This window comes from Hirundo rustica, chromosome 3, assembly GCF_015227805.2.
Source record: "Hirundo rustica isolate bHirRus1 chromosome 3, bHirRus1.pri.v3, whole genome shotgun sequence".
NCBI classification, from domain to species: Eukaryota; Metazoa; Chordata; class Aves; order Passeriformes; family Hirundinidae; genus Hirundo; species Hirundo rustica.
Window position 1 is genome coordinate 31337765 of NC_053452.1, and position 13914 is coordinate 31351678.

The 13914-nt window shown below is 40.5% G+C and overlaps 1 protein-coding gene across 1 annotated transcript in view; it reads right to left on the reverse strand.

Moving 5' to 3' along the window:
* GLP1R (glucagon like peptide 1 receptor) overlaps positions 1 to 13914 on the reverse strand; it is an 84165-nt gene that overhangs the window by 51439 nt on the left and 18812 nt on the right. The window contains exons 2-3 of the mRNA XM_040059928.2: positions 3961 to 4057; positions 2606 to 2716 (exon numbers count right to left, since the gene is read on the reverse strand). Of these exons, the coding sequence (XP_039915862.1) occupies positions 2606 to 2716; positions 3961 to 4057 (208 nt within the window). The remainder of the gene's footprint in view (positions 1 to 2605; positions 2717 to 3960; positions 4058 to 13914) is intronic.

A 13914-nucleotide genomic window follows, 5' to 3' on the forward strand; every position in this document is an offset into this window, starting at 1 on the left:
CATGGAATACTATCAGGTCATGGTAATTCAGGCTCCTAAATTGCATACCTGGCACTGATACAAACTTCTTGTTTTATATTGGACAGTGAAAGACCTCCTTGTCCCATTCTTATTCCTCACTGATAGAACAGGGGTTGAGGTATATGCACAGTTTGCTCAACAAGGGAGCACATCCAAAGCTTTAATGATTTTTCTGAAATATTTTTCAATTCTTCCTAGCAAGGAGTTTACAGAATGCTGCTGCTCTTCTCACTGAAACAAACACCATTTTCAGGATAATTAATTTTATAAAAAACTTATTTCCAAAAGTATGAAAGATATTGCACATTCAAGTAATTTATTAACCTTCAGTATTGCATTAAACCATGGCTTTTTCCAGCAGTGGTTTCAAGAGCACTTGGAAGTCCAGGGTTTTAAAGACTGGAAGTAAACAGGTTTAGAGGAAAGAAGTTAAAGTCTGTGAAGAGTTTTAGGTATCCATACAGAAAAGCATTATTGGAAAAAAAATCTGCAGTATCCAATAATTTTATATTAAATATGAGGTACATTTGAAAAAGCTTGTTTATCCATTTCAAAAGGATAACATCTTTAATAACCTGAGGAGGATTAGCAAATAGCATTTTAACTTCTGAAGTCACAGGAAAGCAGGCAAGGCTGAAGAGGTAACCAAGGGTGTCCTCTGCAAGGGGAGGCTGGAGCTGTCCCATGCTGGACACAACCGCTTCCAAAGATCCACTGCAGGGCACAGCTGAGCCCCTCAGCCAAGATCACAGAATCAGCTAGGTTCAAAAAGACCTCTGAGATCGAGTCCAGCCTGTGACCTAACACCACCTTATCAACTAGACCAAGGCAAAACATGCAAGAAAGAACCAAACACTGCCTGGCAGTGAGGGCTGGGAAAAGAAGTGTGAGCAACAGCCCTGTGCAGGGCACTAGGGTCAGAGAAGATGGAGGTGAGGTGAGGTGAGGAGAGGCAGGCAGCAGGGCAGAGACTTCTTCACAGCCCCTGGGCTTCCATGGTGTATGAGGTAAACTGACGGGTGGGCTGCCAAACACAGCCCCAGCTGCTTTCCCTCCTCAACAGGATGGGGGAAAAAACAAAAATGTAGTACCTTGTTGAGCAAGATAAATAAGTAACCAGGAGAAGTAACGGGAAAAACTGGGACTGGATGTTGACACAGAGGGTCACAACTACAGGGAGTTCTTTATGGTTGTGAAGTGGTGAAGGACCAAGGGGTCTAGCAGTGTTGTATGTGTGAATTTTTAACCTTTGTCAGTGTTGTGGCAACATTTTGATTTAAGTGTGGAAATTTACACACACAGCCCTCACCAACCCTTCATGATAATGACAGTTTAATAAGTAGAGCAAAAGCTGCACGTGCAAGTAAAGCAAAATAAAGAATTTATTCACTGCCTCCCATTAGCAAGCAGACATCCAGAGAGTTCTTGGAAAGCAGGGCCTCAGTATGTATAACCATTACATGGGAAGACAAACACCATCTAGTCACTTCTCCCACTTCTTCCCCCTTTCCCTGAGCTTTACTGCCAAGCACATCATAGAGCAGGAATTTCCCTTTAGCCAGATCAGATCAGCTGTCCCAATTATGTCACCTCCCAACCTCATGTAGACCCCCAGGCTCACTGGCCTCAGGCAGGGCTTGAAGTGCATGCTTTGATGCTTAGCAAGGGCTGTTGTGACGAAAGTCCCTTCCAACCCAGCCAGACCCAATATCATCTCCACCCCTTATTTCACGCTATTTGTATTATGCCCAGGTCCCACACTACAATTAAGTAATCTCTGACTATCCCATTCCTTCTCTTTGTCATTCCCAATATCCCTCTGTACCAACACAACATGTTCTCCATACTTACACCATACACTTTGCACCCATCAATCAGAATTATATATCCTCATTAACTAATATCCTCTGTCCTTTAACAGAGGCCAAAGCCAATTCTCCACACCACCGCAGCTGGCTAATAAACTGTTTCATTTAGACTTCCAAGCATAGAAAGGTCTTACAAAGAACAAGACGTACAAGTCACTGGTTTGAAAGACAGAATGCTAGACAAAGTGATCTAATACACTTTGCCTTCAAGTGTACATGCACATAAGGGTGTAAAATCTAAAAGTGGCATTCAGTACTCCACAGAAGAAGTCTTTGCAACCACTGAAAATGCATTCATCTCACAGCACTCTGAGAAGTAAGTTTATCATAGGAAGCAGCACAAAACACTTTTGCTTTAGACTTTTCTGTCTGTATCCTCTACAGGATGATGTACCAGTTACGTTTGTTACTTTTATCTCAGTTTTCCAACTAAGTCATTATCATTGTTAGATAGCCTTCAGCAAGCAGGCAAAGTTATTAATAGTCACCACTATCCAAGCAGCAAAAAATATCCAAACGCAACCTTTAAGAAGTCTATTCTCTCATTTTCATCTCCTGCTAAGTAGAGATAAAGAATGTATCATCCTAATATCCAGCCCCACTTTTATGTTACAGAGAACTGACTGTACTCACAGATATTTAAGCCAATCTTGTCCTTGCTAGGACAAGAAAAATAGGATTGGTTTAAAGCTGTGCCTAAAAGGAAAGGCTCTCACCTGTGTTAGCCCAGGGGAGATACCAGGGGCAGCTGACGTTCACGTAGGTGCCAGGCAGTCCATCTGGCCAGCAGGCATAATCGTCAAATGTTCTGTTGCAGAACTTGCCTTCTGCAGAGAGAGAAGGGAGGTTCATGCCACTGCCTTATACTAACACAGCAAGAAGGAAAACGCAGAAGAAAGAAGAGCAGAGTATAAAAGGAAATACAGACACATACATTTAGGCTCTGATGTGGAATTACACGACATTTATTTATCCAAAAGAGTGAGTTTAATTTCACATAGGAAACTGTTGTTCCAGGAGGAACTAAGGAACAGATTAGGGTCTTACACTGAATCAACAGACAAGAAAGTAATGGATTAGTATTAATTTATCAATTTTTTTATACCCTTACTTGTCACAGTTTAATTTAAAATCATTTTTGCTATGAATACTAAAGATAATAATTCCTCAGAACAGTTCAAACTCATGTAGTTGAAAAGTCTACCCTAATATATAGATCCACCAATGAAATACCCACACACAACCATAACTTTGCATTACAGCTTAATCAACATGAGACTACTTCAACTTCAGATTCATTAAATTGTCATTCTTAGAGGGCAGCACTCAACTGCTCAACAGAATAATGCAGCAGAGGGAGATGAATATATCCCTGCCACTGTCATAGCTACTGCTCTCACACTGACATAGTAATGTAGTTAAGACATTGAATATTAACAGTTTTGAAATAATTCTTCACAGGCACAACTTTAGACACATCCTCAGTGTGTCACAAAAGCACTGAAGCAGAGGAGAGGCTGCATGCGGTCCATTTGTGAGCATTACTGACAAGTCACCACTTGTCCTCTGAACACCATGATGCCGACATATCACATATGTTCACAGCACAGTGCAGCAGCCCAAACACTAAGACAAGCTGCATTCTCCTTAATTCACTTGCCTTTTTTTCCAAAGCCATTTCAGCATGTTACAAAGCTGAGAATAATTTATGCCAGCTTTACAACCCACAAACTCCTAGTTCAATGTGAACAGCATGGACCCAGATTTCCTAACACCTTGACCCCTAAAGAAGTTTCAGGTCTGTTACATGAGTGGCTGTTTGATATGGTACAGCTACAATTTGCCACTGCGTAAGACTCTGGGCCCAAGGACAAACATCTTTACAATGAAATTGTTCCATAAAACACTTCCCCCGGCAGCAGGAAGAGTCCCACAGAGAGCAGGCAGGAGCAAATGGGATAAAGAAGCAATGGACCAGAGAGAACGATTTTCAAGTTCATAATCACTCCCTTGCTACTGTTATCATGCATTTTAAAAATTAACACATCCTATCCCTACCAAATCAGCTTACCTGCCACAATGGGGGGTGTCTCATACAAGTATTTCTGGCACTGGAGCTGATACTCCTTCCATTTCTGCACAACCTCAGAGAGGGACCCATCTGAACTCTGAAAGAGAAATCACAAATCTCAGACATTGCAGGGATTTAAACTGTAGGGTTTCACATGCAGAATGAGTAGGTGAGTGTGAAAATTACTACAAAAAGCCAGAACAGCACTGCTTATCACAAAGGGTACAAGATGATGCTATGTATTTGCCTATTTTCAACCAAAAAAAAAAAAAAATCCCCTTCTATTTGCCCCACAAGGAAACAAAAATCCCACAAACGATACCATGTCCTCACTGAAACACACACTGAGTTAACCTTGCTCTCTTGAACATATCCCAGTTGTGTGATTTATTATCTCATGAAAAGACACGGACAGCAGTAAGTCCTTTATTAGTGGATGTTTTCTTTCCAACAGCAGTATTTCTGCCTTCCCATAAATAAAAACAAGTTAATTCAACATACTCAGCAGATATTCCCTAAGCATTCTTCCAAAATGTGGATGAAAGCTTTTCCAGCCTTTCTTTTCTTTGATGAACAGCTTTTCCCTGCATCCTGTATATTTTCCTGCAACCACAGAAAGACATGGAGCCTTCTTTTTGCACATTTTGACAGGCTGCAGGTTTCATCAGCTACCCCAAGTAGCGAGAGGGCAAGGGAAAAGTATGTACAAACAGATCTGAGGACAAAGGAAATTAGCTGTTATTAGAGAGAGCAGCAAACTCAGGGCTGGCTGCTCACTCAACCCTAGCAGATGTCCTATGTGGCTCACAGAGATCCAGCTTTACTCACTGCACTTGAGTAGTGATATTACTCCTTCTTCCCCCTCTTTGTATTTGTATAAACCAAGTTTAAATACCTGGATTAGGAGGCTGTAAGTGATCAACAATGCAGGTGACTCAACTTTCTTTTTCCAGAGAAAGCCCTATGGATGTCTCAGACATACAATCAACAGCATGAACCTAATGGTACAACACACTAATGTTGCTGAGTGGAAGGAAGTTCATTTAATCCCAGATGTCAATCAGTTTATTTAGTGAAGCATGAGGGTAAATAATCCTTGCCGTTTTACCCTCCCAGCTTCAAATGCTACTTTTTTTTTTTTTCACTTGTGCTTCTAAACCTTTTCCAGATGGTTTGAATAAAACTAGAATATGGGGAGAATTATTTTAAAATGAAGAAGTAATTTTAAAACTCTACTGTATTTCAGGAAAGTTGAACTGAATCCTGTCCACTACAACCAATGTTACTAAAATTTAGACACCAATGCAATCACCCTGGTAAAAAGAACAGAAAAGACCTCTCAAGTCCTCTTCTTTTATATCCTTCCAATTAAAAACTCGTTTGAAAAGAAATAAACCAAGAACCATATGCATAATGCTTCTGTCTGGATTAACCCACTACATTTAATTACAAATATGGTCTAGCACATGTGATTAAAAGTACAACATTTAGTAGATAGCTGCGTTGTATTTCAGGAGTAAGTACCTATAACTTAACTTGTAGCTAAGGTCTCACAGCCATAATTTTGGAAGAACTTAGTCAGCTTCTCCTGAAATCAAAACAAGCACAAGCCTATGGATCTTGGAAACTCTGACCCTGTTTGCCTGATTTAAATCACATTATCTATGCCAATAAATGCTGCAAAGTCTGTCTATTATAAAACAAATGGATTCTACTGAATGGAAAAATAAACGTGTAGCATAGTGATCTATGTTCAACATACCTGAAGGGGAAAGAAAACACCACCTAAATTAGATCTACAGGTGTGTGTAGAGAAACATAATCAGTAACCAAAATGCTATTTACATACCCATGTAGGCTAAGTAATGAGAGATGACCTGAATACAGGGAGCGAATCAGTTTTCAAAATTAAATTTCTCTCAAGCTATCTTTACAAAGTGAGTTTTAGGTTATACATCTTTTAGAATCAGAGAATCATTTAAAGGGCCTCATTTTACACGGGTGATTAAGTTACACAAGACTGTTTCACTATCCTCTCACCACCAGGTTAACACCCTAATAAAGGAATTAAAAGGAACATTTTTCATGATGAATTCTTAAATTATAATTCAGTATAATTTCAGAAGTCACTAAACATCACACATCTTTCCAAAAGTAACTATTGATCAAGCATGTTGATGACTACATCGAGTTAATCCAAACTTAGCTTTTAAAATCATTACAAGATACAGATGCATACAGAGCCTCATTTAGAAACAAGGCTCTACCTTTTAAAATATCCTGACAATATCCTAAAACTGCTCACACTAAGAAAAGTAGCTCTTTTGGAGTCAGGAAGCCTTAAAGTAATTTTTCTAAATCAAGCTTTCATCTACTGCCTTCATGAATGCAGAACAACCAGCTCTAACTACACCTTTAAAGCCATACTTTAATGAAAAAGTAAAACCATTCTACTTATGCTGATTTTTCATAATGTGAAAAGACAGCTCTAAGAAGGAGATTAGCAAACTATAAGAGTGAAATAATTAGAAATGCCTTTCCATGGAGATGACCTATTTGGTAGGCAGCTTCCTATTATCTATAGTTTGTTGCAATAAGACAATCAAATTAAATTCTAAGACTACATAATTTGTTCTCTCTATGCAATAGTTCACTGTGATTCAGCTAAATACCGTGGTTTGTTATCAGACAAATTGACTTCAACTTGATTTTAGTATATGCTACCTTCTATTTCTCCGAGCTTATGGCCCACACAAACAAGCACAAGTTACAGAGTGCCACAGATTTACCACGTGAGTAGTTGTTCAAATACAAGACACTGTATTTTTTTGAGAAGTTATTTAAATCCTTCTGCAACAAAGCACTAAATGAAATATACAAGGCCAAGCTTCCTGGGTCAGTACCTAAAATTTGGAGTAAATGGAAAACATCTAGCTTTTTTCATTGCTGAAAGCACATAGTTGTGGGTTCACTCGAGGGGGTTTTTCCTGTTATATGCTGCCATGGATGAAAAACAGCTGTAGTTTTGCTGTGGTGAAAATATATCACAGAAGAATAGCAGAGGAGAAGATGGAAACACAGCTGACTGGTTAAGGTGGAGAAGACAAAAGGCATGAATGGATGAAAGACATTAAAGTGAGTGATGGTGCAGCCTAAGGAGCATGAAAAAAATGAAGAAAAATTAGGACAATCAAGAAGACAGAGACTGGGAGCCTGTCAGCGGACACGTACAATTAAGTGTAAATAATCTCTAGTGAGCGCATTAGAAATTAGCGCATTTAACAGTCTGAAGTCAGAATTCCTTACAAATCCTTAACACCTTCACAGAAAAGCCCCTTTCTCTAGCCATCATTTGTCTTCATAGACCCTGCTGTAAAAGTAAGCATTTTAATCACTTTTCAACATCTTTGAAGCTATTCCTGCTGAAACAAAAAACGGCATCCACGCAGATCCAAGGAGATCAATGCCACAAAAGCAATATCCTAATACAGTGAAATCTGAGCACACAGGGTATAAAGCCCCCAGACAAAATGTACCATGAAATGGAATTAAAGTGGAAAGGAGAGTGCTCAGAGCTTCAGATGCAACTGGTGACCCCTAGGATTAGCTTCTCCCACCACATAAAAGGTCTCACATGGAACAGAATGAGAAATTCCTCTTTATATTTGTACTTATTTTGTCTTTGCTTGTATGTTTTAAAAAGGGACCACTTATGCTACAACTTCTTCATCTTTTTAATACTTCAGGATAACAAGCAAGACTTTGCCTTGCTGCTAAAGGCTCACATGTAACATTACAACCACTGGGACCTCCAAATTGCTAATCTTAATCTTCAAAAGCAAACAATAAGAAACCTGGCATTGAACAGTTTGGCACAGCCACAGTATTCTTCCCTTGGATAGTAATGCTGGCATATCTACCCTCATGAGAGGAGGATTCAGATTATATTTACTGCCTTTTAGCTCAGAAGGGCACTAGCGAGTTACTTTTTGAAAAGCCCAATGGAACACGTTATTTCAAGGCTATTCTCCTCAAGAACAGCACAGCAGCTAAGTCCAAGATAGGTGAAGATTATGTATTACAAGCCTTATGCTTGTTCTGACTCATAACATTCTTTCGGGAATAATAGAGATCTTATTAAATCATCACTTAGGCAACATAAGATATAGGTTTATACATCAATACACCAGTGCAAAGCACAGCAGAACAATTCCCACCCTGACCTGGCTGGCAATGCTGTACCTGATGCACCCCAGGATGTGCTTGGCCCTTCTGGCTGCCAGGGCACTGCTGACTCATGTTCAACTTTCCTTCAACCAGAACCCCCAAGTGCCTTTCCACGGCACTGCTTTCCGGCATCTCATTCCCCAGTCTATCCCTACATCCCAGGTTGCCCCATTCCAAGTGCAGAGTCCAGCACCTTCCCTTGCTGAACCACATATGGTTGGTGATTACCTCTGATTTGTCGAGGTCTCTCTGCAGGGCTTCCCTGACTTTAAGCAAGTCAACAGCTCCTCCCAGCTCTGTACTGTCTGCAAACTTCCTTAATATCCCTTCCAGTCCTGTGTCCGAGTTGTTTTTGAAGATGTTGAATAGTATGGGGCCTAAGTAGAGCCCTGCAGAACGCGACTAGCGCCAGGTCCCCAGTCAGATGTCAGCCCATCCCCTGTAACCCTTTGTGCCCTCCGACCCGTGAACCAGTTGCTCACCCATTGCACGATGTGTTTATCCAGTTGTGTGCTGGACATTTTGTCCAAAAGGATCCCATGAGAGACAGTATCCAAAGCTTTACTGAAATGTACTGTACTGAACTTGGTATCAACAGAGTCCTTTGACTCACTGTTCACCGTTCACCCCATGACAAAACAATCCTGTTGAGGATCAGTCCTTCAAGTTCAATGCTTCTTGAAGACCCAAAGATATTCTGGAAGTGTGTTAGTGTGGGAGAAGGCTTTATTGTTCAACCCTCACTCTCCCAAAGAGATGATATTCAACCCAATCTTATAACTATTTAGTTCAACTTCTGTGTAATAAATTAATCTAAATACATTATGTGCAACATCTCACAGTCCAGTTACCCTCCTTTAAGAATTGAAGCTATGCCAAAGGAAAAGGCACATCAAAAAAATGATGTCTCTACTATAGATAGTTCAAAAAAAGTATCATCAAAAGTACCCTTTTACAGAGATCATAAATTAGATCATACTTCAGGACTGACATTCCCTAGAATTCTGTATTTATCACATTCTCTTCCTACACTACGTTCCCCAGTATCAAGTTTAATGTAGTCATTTGACATTATGCAACACTAAGCGACCCTCTGAGATAAAGTCATTACTCTCAGTTCCTTCTGTAGGCCTGCTTGACTGATCAGACAATATAATATTAATTATGCCTCCCAACTCATATTTTACAAGCTACTTCGTCAGCTTCGTGGTTGGATCACTCTGTACAAATTCCTCACCCTTCAGGAAAAAACAAACAGGATCAAAACAACTTATCTTTCAGAGGAAAGCCAGCTTCTAGGAGCTTTTCCTGTAAATGCTTCTGTTCCTTAGTTACTAATGAACCAATTATTTCAGAGGCTCAGGAGCGCCAGAAAAAGAAACCTTTCAGCATCCTCCCTGCTAGTGAAAAGCAAAAAATTATTTCTCTCAAAAGGAGCTATTGGATTCAGGGAGAAACTCCCTGGTGACACCTGCCAGCTGCTCTTGTCCTCAAGGCTGCAGCAGCTTAGTACTTGTAAGTCCTTCAAGACAAACAATACGTCTCAGGACTTCGATAAAGGCAAATCTTGAGAGCAGTGTTTCACCATCTGTCCAAGCATGGAAAGCCTTCTGTCACTGACTTCAAGTTTCATGACATCAAGCTTTTGAACTCAAAGCTGCAAGAGGAAGCTCTCATCTGATACTTACATATGATCAACACACAGAAAAGACATTCCTCTGTTTGCCTCTTCAGAGCCGCTCAGTCCAGATTCCTTTTTCTTTTGGTGGTGTTTGTTGTTGTTCTTTGTTTGTTTTAAACCAGTGGCTGAATCTCAGCATTCCCCTCTCTCTCAGCTGAAAATAACCACTGCACAACACAGTACCTCATCCTGGCCTTCCTGCCTTTTTCTTTTCTCTTTTACATACCTGTGCAGCTTCAGAAGGAAGGTTTGGCTGAGCTCAACCCCATAGCAGCGCATAATAGCAGTTATAAAGGCACTTATCACCAACACCTCATTCCCATCTCCCAACCCCTCCATTATTAAGACCTGTTCTTACTAGATTAAGGCAAAAAGAATAAGCATAGCCATCTCCTAAAGGTCAAGAAATGCAGAATGCTTCTGCACAGAGCCCCAGATAAGCCATTTTAAAGAACAAAACCAAAAATAATTTGAGGCATGCTCCTATTTCTTGGTACTTCTGCACAGGGAGCTCCCAGTTCAGCTGATTGATTATTCCACAAATTATTCCAAATACATGAACTGTCTGAGCAGGCAGGAGAGTTCAGCCCTAACCACAAGAGCTTGTATTCCAGGACCAAGCACTCCAGGTCTGTCCTGGGATCTTTCATTTGTGCTTTGAAAATAACCGGTTTTCCCAACCCTTAAAAATTTGTTTTGACAAGGTGCATTTCAATGAGAAAAATATCTCTTGGCTCTGTAATATTCTGGATCAAGACAAAGTATTTGGCATTCAGAGACATAATGTCAAAGTAAACTTTTAAAGACCTAAATCAACTTGCATAGTATATACAGTTTCAAAATAAAGGAAATAAAGTAAAGCCTAATATTTCAGCATGCTACAAAATCTAGCACCACCTTAATTAAATAAAATCAAACTCCCATAGGTCAAGTAAGATAGTTTGAAAATGTAGTGCAAACCTGTGTTTATAGGGTTCAAGTTTCTAATATTTCTGTCTCCAGTGAGGGACAGATGTGGGACAAAAACAGTTACCTGCAGAGTTTTGTCATCCCATGAAGAACTTCACAAGGCTGCAAAGATTTTTGAATCCATATGCTCACTGTTGAGGCAGGGACACATTTAGATTGGCAGCTGCTGTTACCAGAAAGCGTTATTTTCATTACAATGTCTTTCATCCTTTCTGGCAAGTGTTCCTGTCAAGGATGTATTACATGAGCCACTCAAAAATGCCAGAAGAAAACTACTGAGCAACAGAGTATGCAGAGGGACAGAAGAAAAATGCAAAATTCAAAAGCAACTATAACTCACAAACTCTTGGAGAGAAGAGAGCAGTCCAGCAATTTTAGTGCAAGACAGCATACAGCACTCCTGAGAATTACATTATCATACAATGAGATTTTACTGCGCATTGCAAATCTAGACATACGCTTTCTGAAGTGCTCTTTAGCAGAGGACTTTTATTGACGCAGTCATACAACGGAGCAAGCAAAACGTAGTAGTTTAACATGTATTTTTAGACAGAGACAAAGTATAGCTCTAGAAACACCAAGGAATGAACAAAGGCAGAGTTGAAGAACACTTCAAGAGGAACAGAAGCTACAAAGCTGAAAATGAGAGCAGAACTTCATACCTACACTCACAGATTTGGAAACAAAATTCAGCCTAGGCTACTGGAAGAGTAACTCAGCATTTCATTAAAAATTGTGTACTAACATAGAATCATAGAACGATTTGGGTTGAGAGATATTTAAAGATCATCTAGTCCTAATATCCCTGCTGTTGTCAGGGACATCACTCACACAGATCAGGTTGCTCAGAGCTCAATCTAACCTGGCCTTGAAAACTTCCAGGGATGGGACATGCACAACTTCTTTGAGCAACCTGTTCCAGTGGTTCACCATACTAATTCTCAAAGTAATTTGTTCTTTCTGTTTAAATCATTCTACCCTCCTTTAGTTTAAAACCTTGTCCTGTGACACTGCCAGCCCTGGTAAAAAAAAAAAAAAAAATATCTCCACCTTTCTTGTAAGTCCCGTTTAAGTATTGAAAGGCCACCGCAAGGTCCCCTCAGAGCCTTCTCTCCTCTGGGCCAAACTACCTGAGTGCTCTCAGCCTTTCTTTGTAGAAGTCTCAGATCACTTCCACAGCCCTCTTCCAGACCCAGTATAAAAGGTCTGTTTCTTTCATTGGGGACCCAAGAGCTGGATGCAGCAGTCCAGGTGGGATCTCACAGGAACAGCAGGGAAAGAACCCCTTCCCTCACCCTGCTTTGGATGCAGCCCAGGATACAACTGTGTTTCTGGGCTCTGAGTGCCCACTGCCAGCTCATGTCTAGCCTCTCATCCACCCACACTCTCAAGTCCTTCTCTGCAAGGCTGCTCTCAATCCATTTTCACCAAGCCTGTATGAATACTGATGATTTTCTTAATCAGGGGCAGGACCTCTCTCTTGGCCTTGTTGAACACAAGCCTGTCACGGTCCCTCTGGATGTCACCCCTTCCCTCCAGTGCATCAACTCTACCGGTCAGCTTAGTGCCACCTGCAAACTTGCCAAGGGTGCACTCAATCCCACTACATCCACCAATAAAGATATTTGAAAGTACTGGTCCCAGTACAGACCCCTGAGGATCTGATAGGTTTTTTTCCCCTCTATGGTACATAATCATGTACTATCACATGGAATGGAGTGAAAATGAGAGATATATCTGGCTGAAAAAGCTGAGGAGGTTTAGGATGGAATTCAGATGCCTGATCATAGTACCTATAGTTCCCTTCAACATAGATGTGTCCCTCATGTTGTCTCCTGCCACACCTACAGAGAGGTACAGGATTCCCCTCTATCCTGCATCATATCCATTAGTCCCATACAGGGTTTTGAATACTGCAATATTTTTGAGCAGCTCTAGATGCCTACATTTGGGCAACTGACTCATCTCTAAGCTGCTCAAGCAAAACAAAGTAAAGAACATCTGTCAAAGCTGGACTTCTGGCTCCTCTTGCTGAGGTTTAAAATGGAATTACTTAAGCTTGTTCTTTAGGACATACTGAACCAAGTGCATTTAAAAGGCTCTTTATCTTATGCTTGTAACTGGTCTCTCTGTACCAGCCAGCAACTGGACAGTGCCAGTGCTGGCTGAGCAGAGGGACAGAATGAGCTGGCAGTTCCACAGAGCCATGGAATTGCAACATTTGAGTTTTCAAGTTTTTTTAAAAAAAATGAACATCACTTCATTGTAAATAATCTGTATTTTCACTAGGCATGAAAACCTCTAAATCCTTCCACTTTCCATACCAAAACATTCCAAGAGAGTTAAGCTCCCCCAACTTTTCAAATGACTATTTAGCAGTCACCCTTCTTAAAGAGCTGGGGGGCAAAGTGTAGCTAGTTTCTCCAAGATCACAACTCCTATAGCACTGTAAGCCTGATCACCAGTTTGTCATTCCATCACTGCAATCCCTGCAATAAGCTCAACAACAACACAACTAAATAAATCAGAGACCCTAAGCTTCACAAACCTTTTTCTCACTGAAAGCGTACTTTTTTATTTGTAAACAAACTGAGTTCTCCAGTTAAAAAAATTACTCAACAGAAAAACAATCACCACAAAGCTATTTATAAAACACCACCACACACAAACCCCAAAACTTCAGTTTACAATTTCATGGGTTCTGCACCTACTATCGTTTATAGATTGCCAGAGTAGAATACCATCAAATCTGTATTGCTAGTTGAGGGCAGCAGTTTATTTTGGTTTTAACAAATGCAAATTAACTCCCTCAGCAGCTCATTGTCACAGGGGCTCAAGGTTCACTGTCCCATTATCTGCCCGTATGGCTAGTCCCTGCCAAGGCAGTTATATGCAGCACCTTTATAAATTGCCAGTGCTTTCATCCACGGTTAAGACACATCTGAGAGCAGAGCATACAGAAGTTCCGCCAGCAAAGCTCATTCTCCAGACGTCATCTGTTTGCCTTCCAAATTCAAAAAAGTGAAAGTACTTGACAAATTCATCCAGAAGAGATTTACTTCTCAGTTTTCCTGCAA